General features: G+C 54.4%; 9 protein-coding genes across 9 annotated transcripts; 3 read left to right on the forward strand and 6 right to left on the reverse strand.

The window, feature by feature from the left end:
• Positions 1-4690: 4690 nt before the first annotated feature.
• GCG54_00002033 (Serine/threonine-protein kinase chk1) lies at positions 4691-6379 on the reverse strand (the record flags this gene model as incomplete). The annotated part of the gene is made up of 2 exons (XM_045402132.1): positions 4691-6230; positions 6294-6379. The coding sequence occupies 2 exons, from the start codon at positions 6377-6379 to the stop codon at positions 4691-4693; spliced, it is 1626 nt and encodes a 541-aa protein (XP_045264414.1).
• A 1042-nt stretch (positions 6380-7421) lies between these two features.
• Positions 7422-7872, reverse strand: GCG54_00002034 (uncharacterized protein; the record flags this gene model as incomplete). The annotated part of the gene is made up of 2 exons (XM_045402133.1): positions 7422-7761; positions 7814-7872. 2 exons carry the CDS (start codon positions 7870-7872, stop codon positions 7422-7424), a joined length of 399 nt encoding a protein of 132 aa, XP_045264415.1.
• Positions 7873-9493: 1621 nt separating this feature from the next.
• GCG54_00002035 (Ubiquitin-conjugating enzyme E2-20 kDa) lies at positions 9494-10155 on the forward strand (the record flags this gene model as incomplete). Its single annotated transcript, XM_045402134.1, has 3 exons — positions 9494-9643; positions 9674-9999; positions 10053-10155. 3 exons carry the CDS (start codon positions 9494-9496, stop codon positions 10153-10155), a joined length of 579 nt encoding a protein of 192 aa, XP_045264416.1.
• Positions 10156-10670: 515 nt separating this feature from the next.
• On the reverse strand, positions 10671-11321 carry GCG54_00002036 (60S ribosomal protein L31; the record flags this gene model as incomplete). Its single annotated transcript, XM_045402135.1, has 3 exons — positions 10671-10874; positions 11029-11103; positions 11229-11321. 3 exons carry the CDS (start codon positions 11319-11321, stop codon positions 10671-10673), a joined length of 372 nt encoding a protein of 123 aa, XP_045264417.1.
• An 884-nt stretch (positions 11322-12205) lies between these two features.
• GCG54_00002037 (Protein rax1) lies at positions 12206-13424 on the forward strand (the record flags this gene model as incomplete). The annotated part of the gene is made up of 3 exons (XM_045402136.1): positions 12206-12387; positions 12446-13130; positions 13188-13424. 3 exons carry the CDS (start codon positions 12206-12208, stop codon positions 13422-13424), a joined length of 1104 nt encoding a protein of 367 aa, XP_045264418.1.
• A 741-nt stretch (positions 13425-14165) lies between these two features.
• Positions 14166-15122, reverse strand: GCG54_00002038 (COP9 signalosome complex subunit 7a; the record flags this gene model as incomplete). Its single annotated transcript, XM_045402137.1, has 2 exons — positions 14166-15032; positions 15090-15122. 2 exons carry the CDS (start codon positions 15120-15122, stop codon positions 14166-14168), a joined length of 900 nt encoding a protein of 299 aa, XP_045264419.1.
• Positions 15123-18353: 3231 nt separating this feature from the next.
• On the forward strand, positions 18354-21911 carry GCG54_00002039 (Copper-transporting ATPase 2; the record flags this gene model as incomplete). Its single annotated transcript, XM_045402138.1, has 2 exons — positions 18354-18469; positions 18527-21911. 2 exons carry the CDS (start codon positions 18354-18356, stop codon positions 21909-21911), a joined length of 3501 nt encoding a protein of 1166 aa, XP_045264420.1.
• Positions 21912-22435: 524 nt separating this feature from the next.
• GCG54_00002040 (Sporulation protein RMD8) lies at positions 22436-24481 on the reverse strand (the record flags this gene model as incomplete). Its single annotated transcript, XM_045402139.1, has 3 exons — positions 22436-22938; positions 23004-24366; positions 24449-24481. 3 exons carry the CDS (start codon positions 24479-24481, stop codon positions 22436-22438), a joined length of 1899 nt encoding a protein of 632 aa, XP_045264421.1.
• Positions 24482-25520: 1039 nt separating this feature from the next.
• On the reverse strand, positions 25521-26169 carry GCG54_00002041 (uncharacterized protein; the record flags this gene model as incomplete). The annotated part of the gene is made up of 3 exons (XM_045402140.1): positions 25521-25709; positions 25864-26062; positions 26147-26169. The coding sequence occupies 3 exons, from the start codon at positions 26167-26169 to the stop codon at positions 25521-25523; spliced, it is 411 nt and encodes a 136-aa protein (XP_045264422.1).
• Positions 26170-26482: the final 313 nt, after the last annotated feature.

Genomic DNA, 26482 nt, shown 5'->3' on the forward strand with positions numbered 1-26482 from the left:
AACATACACATGCCTGTACTGATAGACTGCTCAAGTCAAATAGGTACCACTTCTCTTCAAATTAGTGCGTTGACCTAACCAATGATCTCAAGGCACTGGTCAAGGTTCGATGTACTAAAGACTGGACAGCCATGACTTAGCCGTTGAGGTGCGAGGAAAATTATGAGGCTGATATTTGTAAATTTGCGGCTACCTTTTGAGATATCTGGGAACCCTTTTCCCCTACGGAGAGACATAAATAGTACGAACATCAATATCTTCACCACCAGAGTTATTGCTTCAATACTGAACGTCTGGCTTTTCGGGAGTAACGTTTCAGTCGACTTGACTCCAACTTTCATACCTTTCACAATTGGCCAACATAAGCCAACGAATGGGATCATGGCCGCGCAGCAAGATTCCACAGTCGAATTGCCTCCAGCCAAGGCCTGCAAGACTTTCGAACACCCTTGTTTCCCGAAGCTCTGTGAGAAGAGCTTGGCCGAGAGTTACGCAAGTTCACTGGGATCTTTGGCCGATCACCCTCCTTTCCTGGACTTGACACTAAATCAATACGATGCTACCGACCTCCAGGACGCCACATGCGCGAGATTTCTATCCGGAGAGCGCTATCCACACCAGCTAACGGCCAAATCTGCATTTCTGAAGTGGTACTCTAAAGAGTTTGCGCCAAGAGCCTTTGATGGTCCACCACACATAGACATCCACTTGACAACATCACCGCCATCCGCGCAGAGAATTTTCTTTTTCAGAGACAGTTTACGCGAAATCATCAGGATGTTCGACGACTATTTCTTTTTCGGCACATTGACTCGACATCGCCCCCGCTACTTACGCCCCTTGGTCCGCCTCGATGCCGGGAATGATCTTCTAAAAACACATATCTCACCCAATCGCATTTGTTGTGGTGGCGTATGCAAAGGTAGCTCTGAGTTTGGGTATCCCTACTCTGAAGTCGCTGTATTTGAAGCCCTTCGCGATCACTCGGGGCCAATCTATTATACATCGCTACAGTTGGCAATCGGAGCCCTGTTACATGAGATGCTACATGCATATATTGGCGTGTTCATCTGCACATGCGTCTGTTGCGAAAAAAACATCCCAAATACTAGGGGTTTCACTGAACATGGCAAGACATTTCTGAGGATGAACACCTTGATGATGGAGGAATTGAGGAGTTGGCATCCTGATTTCAGAGCCTGGTGGCCCTACCAACTCCACGGTGGGTTCTTCTTCCCGCTTGAAAGCTTCAGGGAGGAGGAAAACGAGTACAGAAGATTGCGTTCGCTACCACATTTCGAACGCTTCAATCCTCTCATTCAAGAGGATTCTCCTGAAAAGCTCGTTCGTATGGAGATCAACGACAGGGGGTGTTCGGTGTCGGTTAAATGTACGCATGTATGGTCCAAAATAGAGACTTCGAAGCCAACTTCAGAGCCAACTTCAGAGCCAGTTCCGGAGCCAACTCTCGAACCAGCTCCAGAACCAACGCCTCAACCGACTCCTGAAACAACCCCTAAGTCATCTCCGGGGCCAGATTCAGGCTCAACTTCGCAAGATCTAGTTGTGAGTATGAATACTTCCAAGAAGTCCAAGGGCTTCCGACTCTTCATTGCATCCTTATTCAAACGAGGTCAAACTTTCGTACCCAAAAGCAAATCTAAGGCGCAGCCAGAGCGCCCAACAAAAGTGGTCGTACATAAGAAGTATGAATGAAAAGACTGAAGCGGTTTCCAATTTTAGAATACTCACTCTTACTAGAATACATTTTGCGAATTTTTCTCTGTATTGGGTCCATCATATGGATAGCTGGCTTCAGTTTCAATTGCGGGTCCTCGATTGCAGGCCTACGAGCCAGCTCGTTCTATCAGCATTCAAGTCGTCATTACTATCTAGATCAAGCCAAATAAAGCAAAGACTCGGCCAACCATGAGACAGGCCTTGACATGGATTAAAGCGACGAATGGTATTGTCTCTCAAACAAGACCAGATGACCACCCAGCGAGGCCTGGAGGTTTCAAAACTCTTGTTGAGTTCCTCAGCCTTTGTGTCGAGGGTTTGGCATATTTCTGAGGTGCTTACTTTGACGACATTTTACTACACAGGTTTCAGTATATAACATCCCCCGTAAACCTATTTCAATTGTTCTATCTCGCCAGTAACGACTTGAATTCGCAGACAAAAAAGCATTACCTCAAAACACCAAACACCAGACACCAACATGGAAAACCAAGTATTCCCACAACCCCATGAACTTCACTGCAAGAGAATTGAAATCTGCCATCTTGTCTCCTTCCCAGAATCTGGCATCCATCAGCAAGCTTATTCTGCCAACTCGATCCAGCTGCCGCCATTTCTGCCTCTGGTACCAGGAACCTACAACGCTACATAACTCGCGTACGAGACGGCCAAGGATTTTGCCGAGGGCCTTGTACACGGTTATCAGAGATCAGCCCGTGACAACTTTCTTACTTACTATGTGCAGGCCGCTCCGAGAGCAGATGTCTTCCGAGCGTGGCAACAGAACGCTGTTCAGCAAGGGCGGCGATTCCCCCTTTCAGTTAACGAGTTGGCAGCTGCGTCAATTCTTGACAATTATCTCCATAACTTGATGAGATGTCTCGACGATTGTTTCTTCTTCGGCACCTTGACTCGCGTTCATCAAGGGCATCAAGCCCCATATGTCCAGCTCTCTACAGGATATACAATCCTGAGAGATGAAGCGGGGATCAAGTATGGAGAAACAGTTTTGAAGGGGAACTTGTCTCACATCAAAGTATGGACTCTTACAGCGTCTTCATCGTATGCAGAGACCGTACCATGGTCAACCATCGTCTCAACTCTTATGCATGAGATGACCCACGCCTATCTCAATACTTTTGTTTGCAATGGTGAGCAGTGCACAAGAAACTCCATCAACACCGTTGGCTTAAGTGGGCACGGAAATACGTTCCTCAAAGTCCATGCTATCATCCTTCAGCAAATGCGCTCCTGGAATGCTGTTCTGGCGGACATGGACTCCGCATGTAGTCTTGAGGGAGGCTGTGTTGGTGGATATTCATGCGCCATCGAAAACGAGGCGTATCAAAAAACCATGCTTGCAGGTAGCCTACGAAATTCCGTACCTCTTCGACCTGACAGTCCTAATCAATTGCTTCGGCTGGTCCAAGGGGAAGTCAATGGCAGAATTGTAACAACGGTAACTTTTCGTCGACGAGGGTCCCCAATCCCGCATCCTGATGCTTGGAAGACATAGTATGCTGCCGAAATGGGGCCTAGAGGGGACGAGATATTGATTCTTTCGCAATCTGGCGGAACCCCTGGAGGGTTCATGGGTGGTTTGTATTGACTGTTCTCTATACTGTTTTCTTTTCGTCTGAGATGTTTTGGGTAATTCTGATTCCGTTTATAATTGGTTGTGCAGTACTTAACTGCTTCGTGATATGTCCTCGTCTGGGGACCCTTGAGGCCAGCGCATCAGATGCCCTGCTAGGCAATGTTGATATCAGTATTCGCGCGACTGTTTACATGTACACGAAGGAATAAGTTAGTGATTGGATTTATGTTGTGATGTCTACTGGTAATTACTTCGACCAGGGACGATAGTAAAAGGATTCTTCTACCGGGAATGACCTTTACGGCAAAGCCGCTTTGAGGACATCGCGGTCGCCTATTGTTCGACACCTTTTGCTACCTCCAGATACCCGATCTGGAGGACATTGCCCGGAACCAAACCAAAGGCGAAGTGTGTCGTTCGACCCGATAGAATTATTAACCTTAAGCAATGTTTCCGCCTTGGGAGGCCACCTTGAGTGAGGCCATCAAATAAAGCACCAGTTCGGCAATATTCCCCCAATCTTCTGCCCTCAAACATGATTTAAATATACTTGCAACCTGGCCCTTCTAAGACTTCCATAAGAGTGAGCCAACTCTCTCCAAGTCCGGCGCAATTATTGTCCCAGACTTCTTTAAGAGAGTTGTTCGTTCCTCACAGGCCATTAGCCAACATGTCGGTGCCAGAGCAAGTGCGGTGACGCAAGTCCACTAGACGAGAACGTTGTCCAAATCCGACTTTTCTCTAGCTGGCGTAACCCACAAGGGTCGATAGTCAAGGGTAAGTGGTCAAACATTGTCGGGGTCCTGATTCACGAAATGGTCCTTCTTTTCGTCTGCAAAGGACAGGCATGCGAACGAAACAGACTGAACACCTATGGCATCTCTGGCCACGGTGCGGTGTACGCTAGCTTCTGGCTCTCATCATAGGGGAGGTCAGGAGTTGGCACAGCGACTTGATGAATCTCTACCCCAGCCATTTCGATGCTGTTACCGGGGCCGACTGGACCTCGTGGGACATGGAAAGATCGGAACGTATTCGGCAATGGCCTGTTCACCAGTCTGTCTAGAGGTTACAGACCCTATCAGGAGTTCGTCGGTCGCGAACTCGTTGAATTGTGTGTTGTGGAGATGGGCGGACGGTGGATTCCATATGTCACCTATTGACCTCCTCTGTCTCAGGTGCCTTTTGAACAACGAGGTAAGCGACGACAGGTCTAGGCAGAACACGAGTAATCATTCCACGAAGCGTTAACTTTTGCTTAATCATTATCCCAAGCGTATCCGTACACATCTATACACATGAATCTCGTCTCAGCATCCCTCATTCCTTCCATTCCCAGAGAACTTTCCTTGTCTAAGCATCCGGGGTATACACGCCATCCTTGCAAAGCACGACAATCTTCTTGAAGAAACGGCGCCACTCGAGCGGATCGCCCTTGATCTTCACGAACCGGATATCCAGCAGCTCCTGCTCCTCGGGCAGCCGGTGCTTGTCGATGTGGATCTCGCCGTGCAGCGACTGCCTCCTCTCGTCGAGCGTCTTGACCCGCAGCGTGGCAATATGGTCGCCGTACAGGTTCGGGTTGACCGGCGACTGCGGGACGTTGAGGTGGTGCAGCGCGTCGCTGAGCATCTGCACAATCAACGTCGGGGGCACGTGCGAGAAGAAGCGCGTGAGCGACTCGAAGGGCACGATGTCCCGGAAGCGGCGCGCCGCCTGCGTGAGCGTCAGCGGGACGCCGGGGGTCTGCGAGAACTGGCTCATGGACGGCTCCTGCTCGAGCGACTCGAGGAAGAGGCGGCGGTTCGCGACGCCGGACTCGCTGCGTGAGATGGGCTGCGTGGAGGACACGGCGATGGGGTTCATAGCCTTGAGGGCGGGCCGCTCCCAGTCCCAGGCGACGTCGTTGATCGGGGTCTCGGGCTGAGTGAAGGAGACCTTGCCGGGGCCGGAGGAGTCGAGGTCCATGGGGTCGGCGTTGGACGAGGTGCCTTGCGATGCCGTCGGCTGTTGGCTGAAGTCGATGCGCAGGCTCTCGAGCATCTTGGTGGCGAGGTTGATGGGGTCGGAGACCTGGCCGTCAGAGGTCAGGTGCGGGTTTGTGCGGGTGTACCACGGGTGTTGGCGGACGCGGGCGAAGGAGAAGCGTTTATCGGGGTCGATGGTCATCATACCCCGGAGCAGGGAGAGGGCGTTCGCCGGTATCCTTGCCCAAAGGGTATCTGTGCTACGGCCATTCGTTCGGACGTACTCTTGGTATTCCCAGCTTACTTGTGATGGCTCGTCCCAAGGGGTGTTTCCGACAAGTAGCACGAAAAGGATGACACCGCAGGACCAGATGTCGACCAGATCTGGAGAGTACTTGCTGCCGGTGGGCGTGGTCTTGTCCGCCTTGCTGCAGGCGAGAATCTCGGGGGCGATGTAGGGCGGGCTGCCGCAGAGGGTCGAGCTGGTCTTCCGTTGGCCCTTGTACTCGAACATGGTGGCCATACCAAAGTCGGCAATCTTGAGGTTTCCCGTTTCTGAGAGCAAGATGTTCTCCGGCTTCAAGTCGCGATGCGCCACGCCCTTGGAGTGGACGAAGCTCACGCCGCTGATGAGCTGAAGGAAGTAGACGTGGGCAATGTTCTCGTTCAAGCCAACGTCGGCTTCAATCTTGTCGAAAAGGTCGCCACCACTGGCGAATTCCATGGCGATCCATCTCCAATTGAGGTCTTCCCCGGAAGCGAACCACTCGATGATGTTTGAGTGTTGGCCGACATGAGAATGCAGCGAAACCTCCATCAACAGCTGCTTCTGCGAGACTCTACCATGCTTAGTAGCATATCCCTTGTGAATGAACTTCACTGCGAAAACCGGTGTTGTCGCATCTTGCGGAATGGCCTTCTTGATCCTGTGTTTACCATGTCAGTGGGGTGCTCCACGATGGGCGATTTGCGAAAGAGGGGTATCCCACGATGCGTATGCGCCCCGTCCAATGGTCTTGGAGATGATCCGGAAGGGCAGATCCGTGGGCAGGGGGTCAAGCTGCGATTGTTGCATCTTGAATTGGCGAGTATGCCACGTCCGGATGGTGTTTAGTGGTTCCAGTGGGAAAGTTTGCGGTTGGCTAGTCCATGATGGAGGGCGATCTTGGACGGGAAATGAGACGGTTAACAGGGGTCTTGGATCACAATGGGATGACTCTTTTCTGGCAAACTAAAGGCAGGCAACAGCAGCAATACAACAGGCACAAACAGTATACATGACGTAGCTGACTAGGGGAGGCAATTTGTGCACAAAGAACCTACTCCAGGGTCCCGATTCAAATAGACTCTCCGTGTTCACGGCCTGTCTAGGACCCTGCTCCACGCGGTCCCATTCCTCCCTCCAGGCACGGAGCGCGCGCATCAACCGCGTAAAGAGCTTTTGGCGTGTTTTGATGCCAATTTCAGGGTCGTTTCAGCGCCACCGTAGCCGACGCGTCTCCATTGGCGGATAAGGAGCCTTATCGTGGTTGCCGGAGCGTTGGCCAGGTAAACAGTCCGCAGCACTGCTCCTCCAAAGCTACAAGGGCCCGCCGCCTAGGCCCTCGCCGCTTTTGCATAGAACAAAGCTGCAGTGGGGCTTGGACTTCAACACATCGAGACTCAGGCGGTTGAAGTGCGATGGACCAGGGATCAGTTCAGAAAGAGAGAGTAAAAGTCAATGGTTTTTGGGGATTGATTTTTTCGATTTGACTACATCTGGAACAGGCAATCATCCTCGTGGAAAATGGCTTGAAGCCAAACGCCCGGGCACGTTGCATTAATGGCGCTTCGTTTCTCATACTTTCGTACAGCAGGTACCGCATGCGGCATCAACGGTGTCCTGCGACCCAACCCTCTGAATTCCCTCCAAATTTACTCGCTTTTGATAGCGGTCAACATGACGATTACTGCTTTCCTCGATTGGTAGAGGGCATGGTTCAAAGTGCCGACGACCTTGGTGAATCTGTCGCGGTCTTTTCGCGGGGAGGGCCACGCCGTAACTTCCAATGCTTCAATCACATCTGAGGGCTTGAAAACAGTCAGCGCCCAAGCCTCTCCGTATTGTGGTTCAAAACTTACCCTCGAAAGCCTCTCTTTCTGCGGCAAACATTGCACGCCTTGATCTTGCATTCCTTGCACTGGAAGATGTACTGGGCAAGGAACTTGTGGCAAAACTCGCATTGCAATCTTCCAATTCGTACAAGATCCCACCGAATCCATGGATTCTGGTGGCTTGCGCAGTATCGATACGCCTTGTCAATGGGTTGTCTGGGGAACATTGATGTGTTCTTGGAGCTTTTGGAAGCAATCTCATGCGTCTCTTTGGTCCGGGTCTCTTCCTCTCGGGACCGATTTCCCGAAGTGGGAGCTGGAGATGATTTGGCCGTTTGATCCTTGGCCACGGATTCTGTGACCCTTTGCAATGATTAGAAAGCTTTCTGGTGTCTGGGATAAGTGATAGGCTTACGCTAGTTTACGGTCCTGCTTTACGCAGCCGGCCCAAAGGCAACCATGGTGTGCCATCATGGAGTGTGTTCCTGGAATTTTGGGGAAGCAGGGAATACTTTGGAAGAGCGAATTAGACCAGTCGCAAATGCAAATGTTTTGCCGAGCAGAATGAAGCGTGAAGATGAGATTGGTGGTTGAGCAATGAAAGGGAGTTGGGGTCTGAAGGAAAGGAGGGTGAGGTTGGTTTGAGTTTCAATCTGAGGTGAGGTTAGGGTAAGTACTTACTGCTGCCAAAAGAGAATTTCAGATGTCATCTGAGGCAGAGGCGGAAGGAAGCTGCCAAAGGTAGGCAGGCAGCCTTGCAGGAAGGTGCCTGCCCCTCCAAATCGTTTGAGCTTTACCCAGCAAAAGCGTTTGTGAGGGAGAACAAAGACACCAAGACTAGGAAGAAAATCTCTTTGTGTAAAATTCGTGGTATAATTCTGTGAAATTTGATTCTTCCGCAAGATTTGTGTGAAAGGAGGATAACGAGAAGTTTGGATTCTACATCAGCCCGACTTTTATGCTTGTCTTCCAGTCCCGCGTGGGATCACACGATGTCATGTGTCTCACTGCCACCGAAGCACCTCTTCTGCTCCATGGCCTTCCGTCTGCTGGATGTAAGCTAAGATAAGGTACTCTATTGATGCCTAATACTTGTTGGTGAGGCCAAAGAGCAATTGTGATGCGTGGTTGAGAGAATGAGATGTATCATGTGCTGGCTGGATGTGTAAGTCATGTCAAAGACCTGCTGCGCTGGATAACGATGGCTTAAGCTGTGACAAGAAACATAGGACTATGATGTTCCCTTCCATGTTGCAGAAATTTGAGATTGGATCAAACAAGTCACTTTTACAGAAATTTAGAAGAAGCAGCTATCTCAGAGGGAACGGCAGCCAACTGTCGGGATGACAGGTGAATGACCGGATGGAGAAAGTAGAATTGAGATGAAATAATTCCAATGACAAGACAAGATCCGAACGCTTTGCGATTTTGGATATTTTGGGGCGCTGGAGCGTATCTTGGGGGGAAAAAACCGACGATTATTTGGTCGACATATTCTCACGGATGAGTAAGGGAAATATCAGAAGGGAAAGCTTGCCCTGATTGACCTGATATAAATAACCGGAAACAAGAGTTTCAAAACATTCCTCATTATGATTTAAGCGCATCCTAAAAGTCCATCAACCCAAGTAAGAAGACACTACCATTGTGATGCCGTCTTGAGGTGAGGTTGAACACAGCCAATGACATGTCATGACGGTACGTACCGAAAGACCGTTGGCAGCTTGTCGTACGGCAGCGACGGCGCTAACCCAGAAACGTCAATCCAGCCCGGTCGGCGCGTCGCCCAGGTACCGGCTCCCCCAATTCTCCAATCCTAGAAGCCCTCTCGCCCTATGGAATAACGACTTTCTGTTATTCTTGACGCCGCTGCAAGTTCTCATCTTTCGCCCCTCGATTTCCTGCGCATTTCTCATTCTCCAGCTGCCGATAAACACAAAGAGGAACTCTTCTCCTCCCGATCCAGCATCAGCCCTGCTGTATCCCGTCTCTGTTTGTTACCAGACATCATCGCCTTTGCTTAGACCTCGAGGTCATCGACACCCTCAAAAGCTATTGCTTTCTTCGCATTCTCCTGTATTCGACTTCATCAACAATGGACTACAGCATGGAGGACTCCCAGAACTCTGCTCCCGGTAGCGTCCAGGCAGCCAAGCTCGGTGGCGCCAGGAAGGGACCCGATGCGCAGAGCGTCACCAAAAGGTATGAGGAGCTCGTCGGCGACGACCGCCTTACTCGTGATCAGGTAGACTGACTTTGTGGTCACAGATTGCAGACAGAGCTGATGCAGCTCATGACTTCGCCTGCTCCCGGCGTCTCTGCCTTCCCCTCCGCCGACGGCAACCTCATGTCGTGGACGGCGACCATTGAGGGCCCCGACCAGACTCCCTACGCCGGCTTGACGCTGAAGCTCAGCCTCTCCTTCCCCAGCAACTACCCCTACGCACCACCAACCGTCCTGTTCAAGACGCCAATCTACCACCCCAACTTCGACTTCTCCGGCCGCATCTGCCTCGACATCCTCAAGGACAAGTGGACCCCCGCCTACAACATCCAGACCGTCCTCCTCAGCTTGCAAAGTCTGCTGGGCGAGCCCAATAAGTAGGTAGACCCAGCTGAAAAGTGGTTCGGCACACACGCTAACATGACCACAGCTCCTCCCCTCTCAACGGCGAGGCCGCAGAGCTTTGGGACAAGGACCCCGAAGAGTTCAAGCGCAAGGTCCTCGGCCGCCACCGCGACGTCGAGGACGAGTAGGCGTTGACACACATTCATGAAAGCTTGCGAGGGCGACGTCGAGGGGAGAGTGGCATTGAAATTTGAGCACTGGAGAATTGGAGTCTTGTATGATTACGGGCCGGGAGGGGTTTGGAACTCTTTGTTAGGAATTGGACTGCATTGCATGGCTGGGACCTGGGTAGGATTTGCTATATCCTGTATCTGCGTCTGGCAGACCACCAAGTCGATAGAAAGGACCTTGTCGGACGGTGTGTTGTAACATGAACCACAAGAAATCGTTGTGTTGTCCCAAGAAGCCTCTTCATTTTGTTCACATCCCATCGCCGCGCGCGCGCATAATCATCCCACCGCCACCACCGACCACACACAGCGCGGGGTTCCAAAAAAACAAGAAACAGAAAAGGAAGTCGTCGAGTCGTTGGTGGGGAATCAAGCGTTGTTCACATTTCCGTCGATTTTGTATGTGAGACTAGAATGCCGAATGCAACTCCTATGCCTTTATGCCGCCCTTAAACCATCCCAAAGAGAACTTTTTACTCCTCAACGACAACGGTCTGGAGACCCTTGGGGTCCTTGACGTTGACGGCTTGGACGTAGCTGTACAGCTTCTCCTTGGCACCCTCCTCGTCGTTTCGTCTGCGGGAGATGCGGATGCGGAGTCTGTAGGGGACGCCCTTGACACCCTGCTCCCAGACCTTCTTGTTGAGCTGGGGGTCGACGCGGACGTCAGAGGTACCCTGTGAAGTGATCGAGGTTAGCCGCTGTTCTGTCCAGCTGTGAAGTAGTTGATCCTCGAATCGCCCGTCGTGTGAGAGACCGGTCGTGGTTGATTGCGGTCCTAGGCGCAGACTTTTCTTCCTGTCGGATCGGGTGAGGGGCAGCGGAACGTACCATGGCCTGGAGCGCGAAAGCCTTGATCTCCTTGATGGCACGGGGAGCGCGCTTCTTGAAGGTGACACCGTGGAGCTAGTAGAGAGACGCAAAGTCAGCATCGCCGTGTCCTTGTCGAAAAACTTTCCCGGCACCCATCACCGCTCGCCAGTCCCGCCTCGGGCGACGGCGGCGACGGCCTCTTGTTGGAAAATACTAACGCGCTTGTGCATGTGGATGGTGTACTCGCGAGCGACGACGTCCGCAATGGCGGAACGCTGCTTTCCGGCAGGCTTCTTCTGCTTGGTCGACATTTTGGCGGTACCTCTCGTCGTCGTTGGTCGTCGGAGTCGGTCGGTCGGGCGATTGTCTAGAGAGTTTGTTCTCAGGATAAATGGCCAATCCCACAAAATGTTGTGTAGAGTCGAAAAAGCTAGGGTTACCGTTCTGATTGGCTCGCTACGGATGGAAATTTCGCGCACGTGATCTTATGTCAGCGCCGCGGCCAAGATTTGGGATGGGTGGAGCTTTGTCGCTGCAAAAGAGGGTGGGAGTGGGACGCCTTGGGCGATGCACCGCGCTGGGCGCAATCGGGGATAGCGCGCTTTCCTTCTTGCTGCAGTGGACCGGCTTGCTGCAGTGCTGCACCACACCTCAGCAAGGCAGGCCGCCCAGTTGAGAGCGAACGGTACGTATCGCCGTCCCGACCCAGCCTCCGACGCAGGTTCCTCCCCCCTGACCAGACGACGAAATTAGTCCCGGGTCTAGACGACGCTTGATCTGCTGTTTATGCCGTGGAGAGCGGCACTTTAGCAACTCCCAAGACCATCACGCTGCCGCGCTATCGCCAACCACACTGACGCTGTCAGTCTGCGCCGTGCGCGATCCTTCCCTTCATACGCTCGTTCAACACACAGTAATTCCAAACCCGGGGGACAATCGACCATTGAACCCATTCAGCCCGCGCCGCCGAGGACCTTGCCTAGGACACCTGCCAAACCGCTCGCTTGGGGGCCTGTTTGCAGATTGCACCTCATTTACGATATCGCGCACCCTTCCGACGCCTCACCTTTCGACTGCACATCATCGGTAAACAACGATAGACCCGACTTGCCCGATTATTTTACTTTTCCAAAAACTACCGCCGATACCCTTTTTACTCTCCCGACTTTGCGACACGCTGTCGCTCTTCACCAACATGATGGAGGACCGATCAACAGGGGCGTCTGGCACGCCGTCCCCTCAGCCTGACTTCGAACGCAATCGACTGCCGACGCTTTTCGAGGTCTTGAGCAGACGGACGCTGCCTCCCGTCGACTTGTTCTCATTCTACATCTTCATGCGAGACCAGCAAAAATCGGTCGACTATCTCGATTTCTGGTTCGTGCAGACGGATGCAACCTTCAAACGCGTTCCCTGACTAACGACTTGTAAATAGGCTTGATGTCGCTCAGCACATGTCTCTGTGCCGTCACTATGTCCGCGAACTTCGCAGATCCGTCCTCGTCGGCACCCCCGACCTGGACAAGTCCGGCTCGAAGCGGTCTTCCGCAATTCTCGACGGCCTCGGCGACATGAGCCACCCGGCCGCCGGCCCTTCCATGTATGCAACCGAGAAGGAGAAGAATCAGGACGCCCAGATGTCGGCCTACCTGCGCGAGGAGACCCACGACTCGCCGCAGAGCAGCACAGGCGATCACCGCAGCCGACCAAGCGGCGCATTCAGCCACACGCGGGACCTGACGACCGACTCAAACTCCCCCGCCAACGCCGTCGCGAGACAGGACATCCGTGCCTCCGCCGAAAAGATTCTCTACACCTTCCTTCTCCCCGGCGCCGAGCGCGAAATCATTCTGCCCGGCTCCATCACCCAGGATGTCACCACCGCCATTGAGGACTTTGGCAGAGATGACCCCGAGGTCTTTGACGTTGCCAAGGACTACGTCTTCCAGGCTATGGAGCGCGACGCCTTCCCCAACTTCCTAAGAATGAAGGCCCTGGGCAACCTCATCCCCACCACCCTTCAGATCAGAATGATCGTTGGTCTCCTGTCCATGTTCGGCGGCTTCTGGGCTGCATTCATTCTCATTTTCCTTGATGCGGCCCGTACCACGCGCTGCTGGGTGAGTTTCTCAGATAACGTTCCACAATGCAAGGGCCCATGCTAACAATGCTTTCAGCTCATCCTCCCTTTCACCGTTGGTGTCTACTTTCTCGCCTCTTACCAATACTCACTGGATCCTGTCCTCGCTCTCATCGGACTAAGCGAGTACACACCCTTCAACTTCTCCCGGATCCGTGAGCCCTACGTTCGTAAGCTCCTCGCTAAGCGGTCCATCATGGTCCTTGCCGTCACTTTCCTAATCGACGCCGCGCTCTGTGTTCTCTTCATCCTTGTTCCAGGCAAGCGGCTTTGAACAGCAACAAAGAGACGTGGCAGCATCATCGCGCAACAAGCGTGATGTTTGCCAAGAGAGAGCTTACGACCGTTACGACCACCAAGGACTTTTGAGCGACCAATTTTTCGGGTTTTGTTTTCTTTTCGGTCTTCCATTCAGGATACCACAGAGGGTTTTCATTTTTCTCATGGCGTAGAGGGACAAAAAAGAGGCCCCCACGGGAATCATAGGCCTCGCATATGGCGTTTGACGGGAAGGGATCTAATTTTTTCTTCTCTTCAATGTGCATGCGCACAATGTCTTGTTTGTGTACTATTACGGAGGAACCAACGACGATTGGCTTCTACTCTTCAGGCTGTGGGCGGGAGGAGGTGGCTGGACAGCAGGCACGTCGGAGGTTGAGGACGAGGATGAGATTCGGGAAGACTTTTGGCTTCAACGACATTCGCTTTTTTTTCTTTCTTCTCTCTTATTCTTGATTCTCTAATCTTTTCTTCAATGGCATACGTAGATAGGAAACCACAGACCAGACGGACGGACGGACGGGACGAGGCCCTAAGGGGCCGTCTGTATCAAAACGTTACGGTTTTACCTGAAAAGTTGTTCATGATCTATCGTGATTTTTGGTTGCTATGCTGGGGGCTTTCCTAGCTACCCCAGGTATTTCATGACCCGTATCCCATGCTTGATTACCATGTTCTCATACTACTCCCGCCCCACGAGAGCATTCATCCACCAGAACCAACATATCGCCCAGACCTACGCGCGACCCGAGGCAGTCTTTCGTCTGCTGGCGCGCTTCTTCTCCTGCTCCTCGTCATCCTCGTCCACGTCCATGGCCTCGTCATCGACCTCTTCCGTGTTGTCCATCATGCTCGTGCTGCCCCGCTTGTTATACCGACTCGATCGTGAAGAGTGTCCCAGAAAGGCCCGCTCGCCGCCGACGACGGAGTGTCCAACAGGGAACTTGCGCGCGTTTGGGTCGGCAGGCTCCTTGCCGGCCTCATCCACCAGGCGGGCCAGCTTGCGGTCCTGCTCGGCCTTGTCGCGGACGCGATCGCTGGCCGTTTTGCGGATGCTCGCGATCTGGGACTCGAGATCGCCGAGGGTGGACTCGCAGCGGGCGGACCAGGCGTGCAGGGCGCGGATCATAGGCGGGACGGCGCCAGGGGCGAGGTCGCGGAGGGCGGCGAGGGAATTCACCTGGACGACCTGGCGGTGGGGGTCGAGGGTGGCGTCGATCAGGCCGGCGTAGATTGCGGAGATGACGAGGTCTTCGAGGGCGCGCGGGGTGGGCAGGTCGAGGGCGGTCTGAAGGTTGGCGTAGGAGAGGTTGGAGCGCTCTCGGGCGAGGGTTAGGAGGGTGAGCTGGCGCAGCTTGAGGGTTTGGGCGTCGTTGAGGGGCGGCAGGTTCGGGGTGGTTTGGTAGGCGGCGTACGTGCCGTGGGAGAAGAGCTCGAGCTGGGTCAAGTGGGGGAGGAACTCTGGGTTTGAGGCGAGGGCCTGGATCTGAGGTGTTGAGAGGAGTTCTGTGAAGAGGAACGTGTTTGGGTTGGATGTTGCGCGCGTGATGAGGTCGGCGGCGGCGCGAGGGGATGTTGCCGATTTGCTGAGGGCCAGGAAGGGCTGCAATCATGTTAGCTTGCAGTTCTGGTATGGCCGCGGGGAAAGGGTTGCAAGTACCTCCAGAGCGTTGAGAGCTTTCGTTTGCTCCATTCTGTGAGCTTCGCGTTCGTGATGCTCACGATGTCGATATGGGAAGGTGGGGTGGAGGTTAGCTGTACCTCAGCTGTCGTCACGATAGCTTGAGGTGGGGTTGGCGAGGCTGAAGATGTAGACCACGACCAGGTTGTTGTATCGGACGACGCAGGACGAGGCTGAGAAGTTGATTGACAGGAGCTTGCGCCTAGTGCAGTGCAATTTACTGTCGTCAGTTGTGAAGGGTTGCAAGTGACGAAGGGGGTGTGTGTTTCTTTGGGGAGGACAAGATCTGAGGATGAAGCTTGTGTCAGATCCGTTTGAGGTGCCGTGGGACGGCGAGGTAGGCAGCGGCTGCTGCAGTGCAGTTGGGAAGGGGGAACGCTACGGCTCCGACGCGGGGCAGCACCGGCAGGCAGCTGGCGGTGGGTCGCACACCTTAATGGACTGGGAGTGCCTCTGGAGCTTGCCGCACCACGGCTGAAAATCAAGCTTGACACTAAGGTTTCCGACTGGAATGGACAGGCAAAGACTGGGGATGGCCTCCTTTGTTCTGCTTCGCGGCAAACAGGGGCTGAGGAAAATTGTTTGCTCATCACCGGCACCTGTGGCTAAGCTAAAACACAAGTGAAGAATTGCAAGCAATTCGAGCCGGGGGCTTGGCTTTTGGGAGGCAAGGACCATGATCTTCCAACAGCCATGGCTAAGATGCGCGCATCTCGGGTAAGTTGCCTCTATCTCGGGTTCAAAACGTCTTCTTTTGAGCCCAGTCACATCCAATTTATGGAGGTTTACGTCTATCAAGATGAGAAGGGGCGGGAAAGATCTGGCCAGCAAGTGGAGATCCAACAATTTATTGCCTTGGCGCAGATACTCGGCAGCTCGGAGGATTGTTGTCCTCATTGACTCCGACGACGGCCGGCCCGGGAGGCGTCATCGTATGTTGTTGACGTTGCCGCACGGCGTCACGCCCGCTGTATCGTCGATGAGGTAAGCGGTTCGGGGTTTTTGCAGTGTAGGATACATTGGTCGGTCCGTCGGAACTGCACGAGGATATGGAGATGGTATTCGGCCGATGCACAGGAGCACGCGTACTACTGCGGTAATCAAATAGTTCTTATCAGAGCACCACAGCATTTCATGAACACGTAGCGTGTTGTTCCGTCTCCAGGGCACGCTGTACGATCTCACAGAAGCCGTGATTTGCATTTCAGCAGGGCACGGAAGACGGCTCTCGAGCATGAAGCATGGCACGAAAAGTCCCACCTCGAGACACGATACGAGGAGCCAATGGACACATCGGATGAAGATGGTTTGGCCAGGACAGAAAAGGTCAATCGGAATCCAGGAGACCCTTCCTTCTGCCACACTCAAGTGCCGCAGAGACCGTGCCCCCAGGAATGTTTGGCATAGTCCTCGCTTCGAAACGAATCGTGGCCCAGCCTTTGGGCCATGTGGTGCGTCGTCCCGTGGGGCATGCGCTCCGGTCCGAGAGGACGCGGGAATTAGGAGACGGCTGGTCAGCGATCGCTGAGTGAGTTTGGTCAGCTTACGGCATGGCAGGACATTGGCACATTGACACAGTGTTGCTGTCTGCGTGCCTTTCTTACCGTCCAGCGTAGGAATTGTCTTACGTGCCACGCAGGCCGCAATGCCCATGGAATAAATAGTGTCTGTAAGTCGTAGGGGTTGCGGTGCACAGCCCAACCCGGCCCATGACTCGGGGCTGAAGATGTTTGGAGGAATGAGACTCAATGAGTGCGTGTCTGACTTGGGCCTCGAGAACGTTCTTTTAGGGACCACAGAATAACCTGCTGCGTGTTCAGTAACTACCTAGGCGTGACAGATTCTAAGGTATCCCGTAACATAAGCATCATCTGATGGCATCTCAGATCCTGAGGAACCAACAGCCAACATCTAAGATTTCTGGCCCAGAAGAAACAAAGGTGGCCCGTCAATAGGAAATGGGAGGACGGCGAGAGGAGCCCGGTCCAGCAGTGTGGCGCCTGAGCACCGAGAGATGCAGCGGCGGGATTCCCAGGGCTGGCAGGACCCGAGGAACCCCATTGGCCGCGGGCCGCCCGTTTTGCTTCTTTCTGCAGCCCACCCGAGGCAGTTTTTCAGGGTTCGACACAAGGCCGTCACTGATTCAACCAACTGAAGCCCTCGACACTCCGGAGACTGGGTGGGTTTTTGGTCGTTTTTAGTCAGGGCCTAGCTCCAGTCTCCAGTGTGTCCGGCATGTCCCAGGGGTTGAGGTGAGGTGTGGGAAACAGCCAGGGCCTCAGGTCAGGTCTGGTCTAGGGGGAAAAGGAAACTCGACGGGACTCTCACCTGCGAGCACCGCGACCGCAGCAGCTTCAGCGCGCACTGGCCTCAAGCCCCTCCACTCCCTCCAGCAAAGTGAAAGTGCTGCAGCACCACGACGGTAACGCTCGCTTCCCCCCCATCACACCTGCACCGCCGGGGGGAGATGCACCTTCACAGACACACACGCACACCCCGGCCCCAGTTCCACGATTGCGCCAGATGATAGATCCCGGCCTCGCCGCACTGCTTGCGCGCCCACTCACCGGTCCTCTCCTCTGCCGCCGCACTACTTTCTATCCGTAGGTAAGGTACCTTGCCTCCATTTACCTTGCGGATAGTGCTACGGAGTCGTGCTGCCCGTCAGTCAGTGGGATTCTGACGCTCACTCCCACCCCCCCAATCCCCATGCATGCCCATCGAGGCAAGACACTCTGGCTGACAAAAGCCGACCTTCCGCTTCCGTCCCTCCCCAAGCTTCTTTTGCCTTCACCTCGTGCCATTGATCTGCCGCCGTTTCCTTCGTGCCATTCCGACTCTGATTCTTAATCCCACCTTACCCACTGACCCTTGGCCTTTGCATTTCACCTCCTAGTCCGCTACGACCACTCACCAGCACAGTCGTACGCATACGCACACGCAAACAGCTTCCCACGATACCCACCTGCGCCAGCTCGTACATATTCCTCGGAAGCCGGTCTTCTGGAGCAGCCCCTTTCTTCCTCGAGAAGTCTATCCGTCTCCTGCCGTTTACATACTTTCGGCCAAGGTTACCGAACTCAAAATTCCATTCGCCATATGGACAGCTAGCCCTACGATGAAGGCGTGAGCCAGATAGCTGGAAACCTACCTGAGACCGAAGCACGAACGAAGACCGAGGCTGGCCCTACTTCCGACAACATCATTTTCACGGCGCATCGATAGCCAAGTACCACAGAAACAATGGCTCCTCCGAATATCAAAGTCCCGGGGCCCGACGACAGTCGGCCCAGGGCTACTCTAGCGACCCCGACTGCGACACAGTGGGCGACGACAACGCTCAAGGTTGGCGGCATGACGTGAGCTAGACTGTGCTGCCAAAACTTGTGTCGCATCGTGCTAACAATATGTTCCAGTTGCGGCGCTTGCACATCCGCAGTCGAGTCGGGCTTCAAGGGCGTCGAGGGTGTTGGCAGCGTCTCCGTCAGCTTGGTCATGGAGCGCGCCGTGGTCATGCACAACCCGGAAGCGATCTCCGCCGATCAGATTGCAGAGATTATTGAGGACCGAGGATTTGACGCCGAAGTACTGTCCACCGACCTGCCGTCACCCATGTTCCCCACAGACCAGAACCTGTTCGACGCCGAAGAGGACAGCGGAATGCTGACGACAACGATTGCGATTGAGGGCATGACTTGCGGCGCCTGCACGTCAGCCGTGGAGGGCGGATTCAAGGATGTTCCGGGTGTCAAGAGCTTCAGCATATCGCTGCTTTCAGAAAGAGCCGTCATCGAGCACGATCCGGATCTGTTGACCGCCGACCAGATTGCCGAAATCATCGAGGACAGAGGATTCGGCGCCGAGATCGTGGACAGTGGAAGTGCCCAGCAGGAGAAGCCCAGAGCCAGCACCAACCCGAGCAGCTCAGTAGCGACAACAACCGTCGCGATTGAGGGCATGACCTGTGGTGCTTGTACATCCGCCGTTGAGGGCGGTTTCAAAGAGGTGGATGGCGTGTTGCGCTTCAACATCAGTCTGCTGGCTGAGCGTGCGGTAATTACTCACGACACGACGAAGCTGCCTGCGGAGAAGATTGCCGAGATCATCGAGGACAGAGGGTTCGGTGCTGAAATCCTGTCTACCGCCTTCGAAACGTCTACGCATGGTGGCGCATCTTCTACCGCGCAGTTCAAGGTCTACGGAAACCCGGACGCCACACAAGCCTTGGCACTGGAAGCAAAGCTGTCATCCATCCCGGGCATCAACTCAGCTAAGCTCAGTCTGGCCACCTCCAGATTGACTGTCACCCATCAGCCAAACATCATCGGCCTGCGAGGCATCGTCGAGGCCGTTGAGGCCGAGGGTCTCAACGCTCTGGTCTCCGACAACGACGACAACAATGCGCAGCTCGAGTCGCTCGCCAAGACCCGCGAAATCAACGAGTGGAGGAGAGCCTTCAAGATGTCGCTCTCCTTTGCCATCCCCGTCTTTTTTATCAGCATGATTATTCCCATGTGTTTCCCCGCGATAGACTTTGGCAGCTGGGAGCTTCTTCCTGGTATTTTCCTCGGCGATCTTGTCTGTTTGGCCCTTACGATACCCGTCCAATTCGGCATTGGAAAACGTTTCTATATTTCAGGCTGGAAGTCCATCAAGCATGGATCGCCGACCATGGATGTCCTCGTTATCCTCGGTACCTCGTGTGCCTTTTTTTTCAGTATCATGGCTATGCTGGTGTCATTCCTCTTCCCTCCTCACACCAGACCTGCCACCATCTTCGACACCAGCACCATGCTTATCACCTTCGTCACTCTCGGCCGCTTCTTGGAGAACCGAGCCAAGGGGCAGACCTCCAAGGCCCTTTCGCGGCTGATGTCTCTGGCCCCGTCCATGGCCACTATCTACGCCGACCCGATTGCCGCCGAGAAGGCTGCTGAAGGCTGGGAGAACGCTGCGACATCCGGCGAGCCCAAGACCCCCAATCGTGATGGTCACGCCGCTGAAGAGAAGGTCATCCCTACTGAGCTTCTCCAGGTTGGCGACGTCGTTATCCTGCGCCCTGGTGACAAGATTCCTGCAGACGGTGTTCTCGTCCGTGGTGAGACCTACGTCGATGAGTCTATGGTTACCGGTGAAGCCATGCCAGTTCAGAAGAAGAAGGGCAGCTTCTTCATTGGTGGAACTGTCAACGGCCACGGGCGTGTTGACTTCAGAGTCACGAGAGCTGGACGCGATACTCAGCTGAGCCAGATTGTCAAGCTTGTTCAGGATGCTCAGACCACGCGCGCTCCTATCCAGCGACTTGCTGATACTCTTGCTGGTTACTTTGTCCCTACTATTCTGTTCCTCGGTTTCATGACTTTCATTGTCTGGATGGTTCTCAGTCATGTCCTTGCAAACCCACCAAAGGTCTTTACCGAGGAGGCTAGCGGTGGTAAGATTATGGTGTGCGTGAAGCTGTGCATTTCCGTCATTGTCTTTGCCTGCCCCTGCGCCCTCGGTTTAGCCACTCCTACGGCGGTCATGGTGGGCACCGGCATTGGCGCTGAGAACGGAATCCTCGTCAAGGGTGGAGCTGCCTTGGAGACTACGACTAGAATCACCCAGATCGTTCTCGACAAGACCGGTACCATCACCTATGGCAAGATGAGCGTCGCCAAGATGAACCTCCTCCCGGCCTGGCAAGACAGCGAATGGAGACGCCGCCTCTGGTGGCATATTGTTGGCCTTGCCGAGATGGGCAGCGAGCACCCTGTTGGCAGAGCTGTTCTGGGTGCTGCTAAGACGGAACTTGGCTTGGACGAGGAGGCAACTCTCGAGGGCAGTGTCGGTGAGTTCAAAGCCGCAGTCGGCAAGGGCATCAACGCACTCGTCGAGCCCGCTGTCACCAACAACCGCACCCGCTACCGCGTCCTCCTGGGCAACGTCCGCTTCCTCCGCGAAAACAACGTCAATGTCCCCGCCGAAGCGGTCGAGGCGTCCGAGCAACTTAACGTCAAGGCCAACTCCAGTGCCAAGAACACCTCCGCCGGAACCACCAACATCTTCGTTGCCATTGACGGCTCGTACACCGGCCACCTCTGCCTCTCCGACACAATCAAGGAGGGTGCTGCCGCCGCTATTGCTGTCCTCCACCGCATGAAGATCAAGACTGCCATCGTAACTGGTGATCAACGCTCCACTGCGGTTGCCGTGGCCGCTGCTGTTGGCATCTCCCCCGACAACGTGTTCGCCGGCGTGTCTCCGGATCAGAAGCAGGCTATCGTCCAGCAGCTCCAGGACCAAGGCGAGTGCGTCGGTATGGTCGGTGATGGTATCAACGACTCCCCCGCCCTCGCAACCGCCGACGTTGGTATCGCCATGGCCTCTGGAACCGATGTCGCCATGGAAGCCGCGGATGTTGTCCTCATGCGCCCCACCGACCTCATGGACATCCCCGCCGCCCTACACCTCGCCCGTTCCATCTTCAACCGTATCAAGCTCAACCTCGCCTGGGCCTGCCTCTACAACGCCATCGGTCTGCCCTTCGCGATGGGCGTCTTCCTCCCGTTCGGCTTCCACCTGCACCCCATGGCCGCCGGCGCTGCGATGGCCTGCTCCTCCGTCAGTGTCGTCGTCTCCTCCCTCCTGCTCAAGTTCTGGACCCGCCCGAGCTACATGGTCGACCCATCCGCGCAGACTAAGCGCCGCGGCTTCGGCATCGTCAACAGGGTCAAGTATGTGGTCCGTCGTCTCAGAGGCAGGCGGACCCAGGACCAGGGTTATGTGCCTCTGGCCAACATGGCGGATCGGGACGAGTAGATAAACCAAAAATACGGAAGGGGCGTTTCCTGTGTTTCTTTTTGTTGTTTTTTGTGGATAGTTGTTAGAATAATGGGGACCATTACAAAAGGGTGTTCAATAAGGGTTTTCGTCCCCACGATTAGAAAATATAGGCTATCGACACACGTTCAGTTGACGCAGTCTCCTTGGTGTGGTGTGCGGTCGGCTGGGGTTTTGCGTCTGCATTGGCTTTATGGTAGCATAGCATTGGAGTCGAATCATGAAGTAATTTTCACAAACTTGTCTTTCTCTCTCGCCTTTGCTTGACCACTTACGGTCCTGGCGGACAAATGTTTACGACCCGGTATCATTGGCTACTTTTCTGGCTTTGCACCGTGTTTTCTAATCCATTTCCTCCTGGCCCATCCCTAGACTATGCGTTGCTGTGCAGAAGTAATAAGAGTGTGTTGTCCCTTTTCCCTTGTGTCCCATTCCAGAGCCAACGCCCCCAACACCATGCTATGCAAATTACAAAAAAGATTTGGCACTCGAGAGCAATCTCATCAGACTCCAGCATATGTCTCCCCGATAATCTGACCACCGCACTTTGCCCCCTCGCCTTCCTCCTCGCACAGCATCCGGCTCCACAGGCGCACCTCCTCGACGCTGACGTTCCGCTTCTCCAGCTCCCACTTGACGCTGCCGGGCAGCTGCATCTGCTGCTGCCCGCTCCCGGCGCCGATCAAGGGCACAGCAACAAGGTCCGCCTTCTCGCCGCCCTTGCCGTTGTTCTTTGACAGGATGCCGAAGCGGAGGCCGACCTCAGTGACGGTGACGAGGATGGAGATGACGATGAGGACGATGATGATCCAGGTGATGTAGCTCATCTTGGCGTCAGCGACGGAGTCGGCGAGGATCTCGGCGAGATCGAGGAACACACGGCACCGCTCGTTGAGGACCTTGATGCGCGGGTCGATCTCGAGGTATTCGCGGATGGCGACGTAGAGCGGGTGCAGAGTCGGTTCCGAGTCCCAGAAGAAGTTGGGCACGTCGAGAATGTTTGATGCTGTGGAGTGCAATGTTAGGGTTATGGTCTGCAGAATCCGGTGGCGTGAGAGAAGTAAAACTTACAGAGATTGATGTCGACACGAGACTTGAACAGGCGTCCGAGAATCTTGACGATTTCCGTCCTCGTCATGTTGAGCTCGCCTGTGAGGGCAAGTCGTTTGGGTACGTGCTGCGCGTCCAGCATAGTCTCGCTCATGCGCTCTTCGAAAAGACACAGCTTGGTGCTTTGCGCGATGGCGTGACTGATGGTCAGCTTCACCATGTGGTCGCCCCGCGGCAGCAGCGTGATCATGTCGTTGAAGATGCGCGGCCTCTTCACGTCGGCGCTGTACTCAAAGTGGAACTCCTCCGTCTCGAAGTCATCCTCGTCGAGAGGCCTCGTGATCAGGGACAATCCGTTCTCGTTTTGCGCAAATGTCAAGTCGGCCAGGATATCCTTCTCTTGGTACTCTGTGAAGTTCCAAAACACCACGACACCGTAGGAGAACAAGAACACCTCCGCAAAGTTCTTCGCATCGGGCGCTAGCCGCGCGAAGGGCGACGTGCTCCCGTCGTCGGGGCTCTGCTCGCGATGCCGCAGCGAATCATCGTACGTGCCGTTTCCGTTCACGGGGCTGCCCGAGTACGCGAACTCGTCAAAGTAGCCTTCGTGGTGGTCTCGCTGCTCGCTCCGCTCAATCTCCAGATCGAGCACCGTCTTACCGCTGCCGGGCGTCTTGACGATGGGCCGGCTGCGCACGCGGTAGCCCTCGTTGCCGTTGAGCAGCGGCAGCGAGTAGATCACGTAGAGGCAGTCGTCGTAGAGCTTCGTCTTGGCCTCGTGCTTCTTGCGGAGGAACTCGGCCGTGGACTGCATCTTGTACGACTGCGCGGTGCAGTACGCCGTCAAGCGGGCCAGCTTCTCCTTGCGCTGCACCTTGGGCAGACGCTCCGCGTACGACTTGCCGCGGATGCCGCCCCGTTTGCGGAGCACATCGAGCTCTTCGTCGCGCAGGGGGCGGTTCTCCTCTTCCTCCATCTGCCGCGCCATCCTGCTCGCCTCCTCGTCGAGGTCCTCATCAGAGCCGGGCTTGTCGTCGGTCTCGGGGAGCAGGACGAGCTTCTCGCTGATTTTCGTCGTGCGCGACGGCATGTTTTGCTGGCCGGTTCGGGACTGCAGGTTCGGGAGGCCGCTGCTGCCGCCACCGCCAGGGCCGGCACTGACGCGGCGTGATCCTGCTACGCTGGCAGAGGAGCCGACAGCGCCGGATCGCTGAGGTGCAGGCGGCGCCACACGGGGCTGGCCTGAGGGGATCTCGGAGGCATGGTAAAGGACGTTGTCGACGGAGATGAAGCGCATGGCGGGACGGCCTTGGACGGCGCCGATGCCCGTGTTCTGACGCTGAAGGGCGCCGCGGGGCGGTGGGCGTTCTCGCGAGTCGGTCACCTGCGGCCAAAGCTTGCGTTAGTGGGACGGAATTCAATCAAAATAATTCAATGTTGATGGGACAGGAGAGGTTGCGACGAACCAGAACCGATGGTCCTCGCTTTGCGGACGCCATTGTAGAGCTGTTGATCTCGGGATATCGAGAGAGGTTCGTTGGTATGGGGTGTCGTTACTGCGCGACGAGCATCACGCAGACGATCGCAGTTGGGATTTCTCTGGAGATCGTAAGACGGCCGAGGTTCATTGGTGGTTTGTCCGATGCTTTTGTGGTCGACATGACGGAAGCAGTCCAGGAAAGAGTTCAGAGCGCTGCACCGCCACATATCCACATGTGGCTGAAGCTTGTACGTCATACTTCAGAGTGAATGCTCTCAAGTCAACCTCATCATAAGGGACGTGGTTATTGGGAAAATCAATGTTCTTGATCGATTTTTGGATGACTTATTCGCGGTATTCTAAGAATTCTTGAAAAATGATATGGGTTTTTTTTAATCAAATCAAAAGTTGTTGCGAGTGAAAGATGAGAAATAGCCATCACTGATGAGATGGTCGAATGAGACTGAGAATACAGCTCAGCCACTATGTGTCAAACATAAATGCTTGGAAACAGCGATTTGAATGGCCTCACAATCGACAATGAGTACCGCTGCTCAAAATTGAAATCCGTGTCTCTTCCCGCCTCATTAGATCAGAGTAGGAGCAGTACTAGGTAAATGTTGAGGAAAACATGGCAAATCCAGAACCTCATTTCTGCCATGTGCAGGCCGAGAAACCAACGAAGCTTCGAGAGGCTTCATTGATCGGTCTTTCTGCAATTCTCCATTTCTCATCTTCAACCGATCACGATGTTTCGGGCTGCATAAAGCTCTTTATCATCAACAGTCCAATAGTGATCATCCCCAGCACGACGTTGTTAAGAAATTGCTTGATTCGTCGCATTGACACTCATAATAATAATCATTGCCTAAACGCCCGCGAACTTGGTATCTTTTCCCAGAACCCAGCTGAAGACTCCCTGCATCTTGTGCGTTTCGAGGTGACCGGAGGACATGAACATCTCCGGCACCTTCATGAACCCAGAGTCGATGCTGTGAGCCTTTCCCCGAAACACATGAAGTCTGCGCAATCCATGGTCCCCTGATGTTAGAATCAAATCATCCGTAATGGGGCTGTTGCTGTCCCCAGCCCTGAGGAGGCTGTCCATGAACCGGCTGAGGAGGCTGCTGGTAACCGCCGCCACCCTTCATTGCCGTGACATCCGGCCTGTTCTCCAACGGCTGGGCAAAGTTGCAAATATGGCATACTACGTCGGTGTAGCCCTTGAATGATAAGGGTATGACGGGCTAGGACACGGAATGTTAGCTGTGCTCTATCAGACGGTTCGTTGGGTGAAGTAATTAGTGAATCAGGTCTTGACGGCCTGAGTCCACTTGCTGCGAGGGCAATTGACGAGGCTGTGATATGCCAAGATGAGGCCAGGTTCAGAATCAAACTCACAATCCAGCAAAAGGTGAACCACGGATGGCTCTTGATGACGTGACCGGCCATGTTGCCGCAGTTGTAACATTGGCACACCATGCCCTCGTAGCCCTCGACGGGTTTGCGGAAGGTGTGCTCGCCGCACACGAAGAAGAAGAACATTTCGGCGGTCGGATCGGAGTGTTCGGCGCAAGACGCGGCGCACAGGTGCAGTAGTCTGGCAGGATCTTTGGACGTCGGCTGATGATGTACTCCCCGCTCTCAATCGGATTGTCGAGGCGCGCTCAAACAGATTTAGGACGTAGTAAATGGCGCGCTTCCCATATGGTAGTAGCAATACCAAATCGCGTCCTAGGTAAGCCGGTGGCTGTAGGAGAGTGAACCGGAAGCGTTGGATTGCTGTAGAAGCAGTTGGCTTGGGAGGGGACCAACGGGGTGTTTAAGTTGCACGCCTAGGAGAAAGTCGATTTCTGATAGGCGTGAAGAAGGGGGCTACTCAATGGCTTTTTAGAGGGTGGCCCAAGCTTTTTTTTTTCTGACCATCGAGTTGAGGGAATGATACGACTGGCACGAAAAGAAAAGAGGGATGAACTGCGGACGCTGATTGATGGCCCGGCGATCGAGTTGGGTGCGTCAC

The sequence above is a fragment of the Colletotrichum gloeosporioides genome (genome assembly GCF_011800055.1).
Source record: "Colletotrichum gloeosporioides strain Lc1 chromosome Unknown consensus_45, whole genome shotgun sequence".
Classification (NCBI taxonomy): Eukaryota; Fungi; Ascomycota; class Sordariomycetes; order Glomerellales; family Glomerellaceae; genus Colletotrichum; species Colletotrichum gloeosporioides.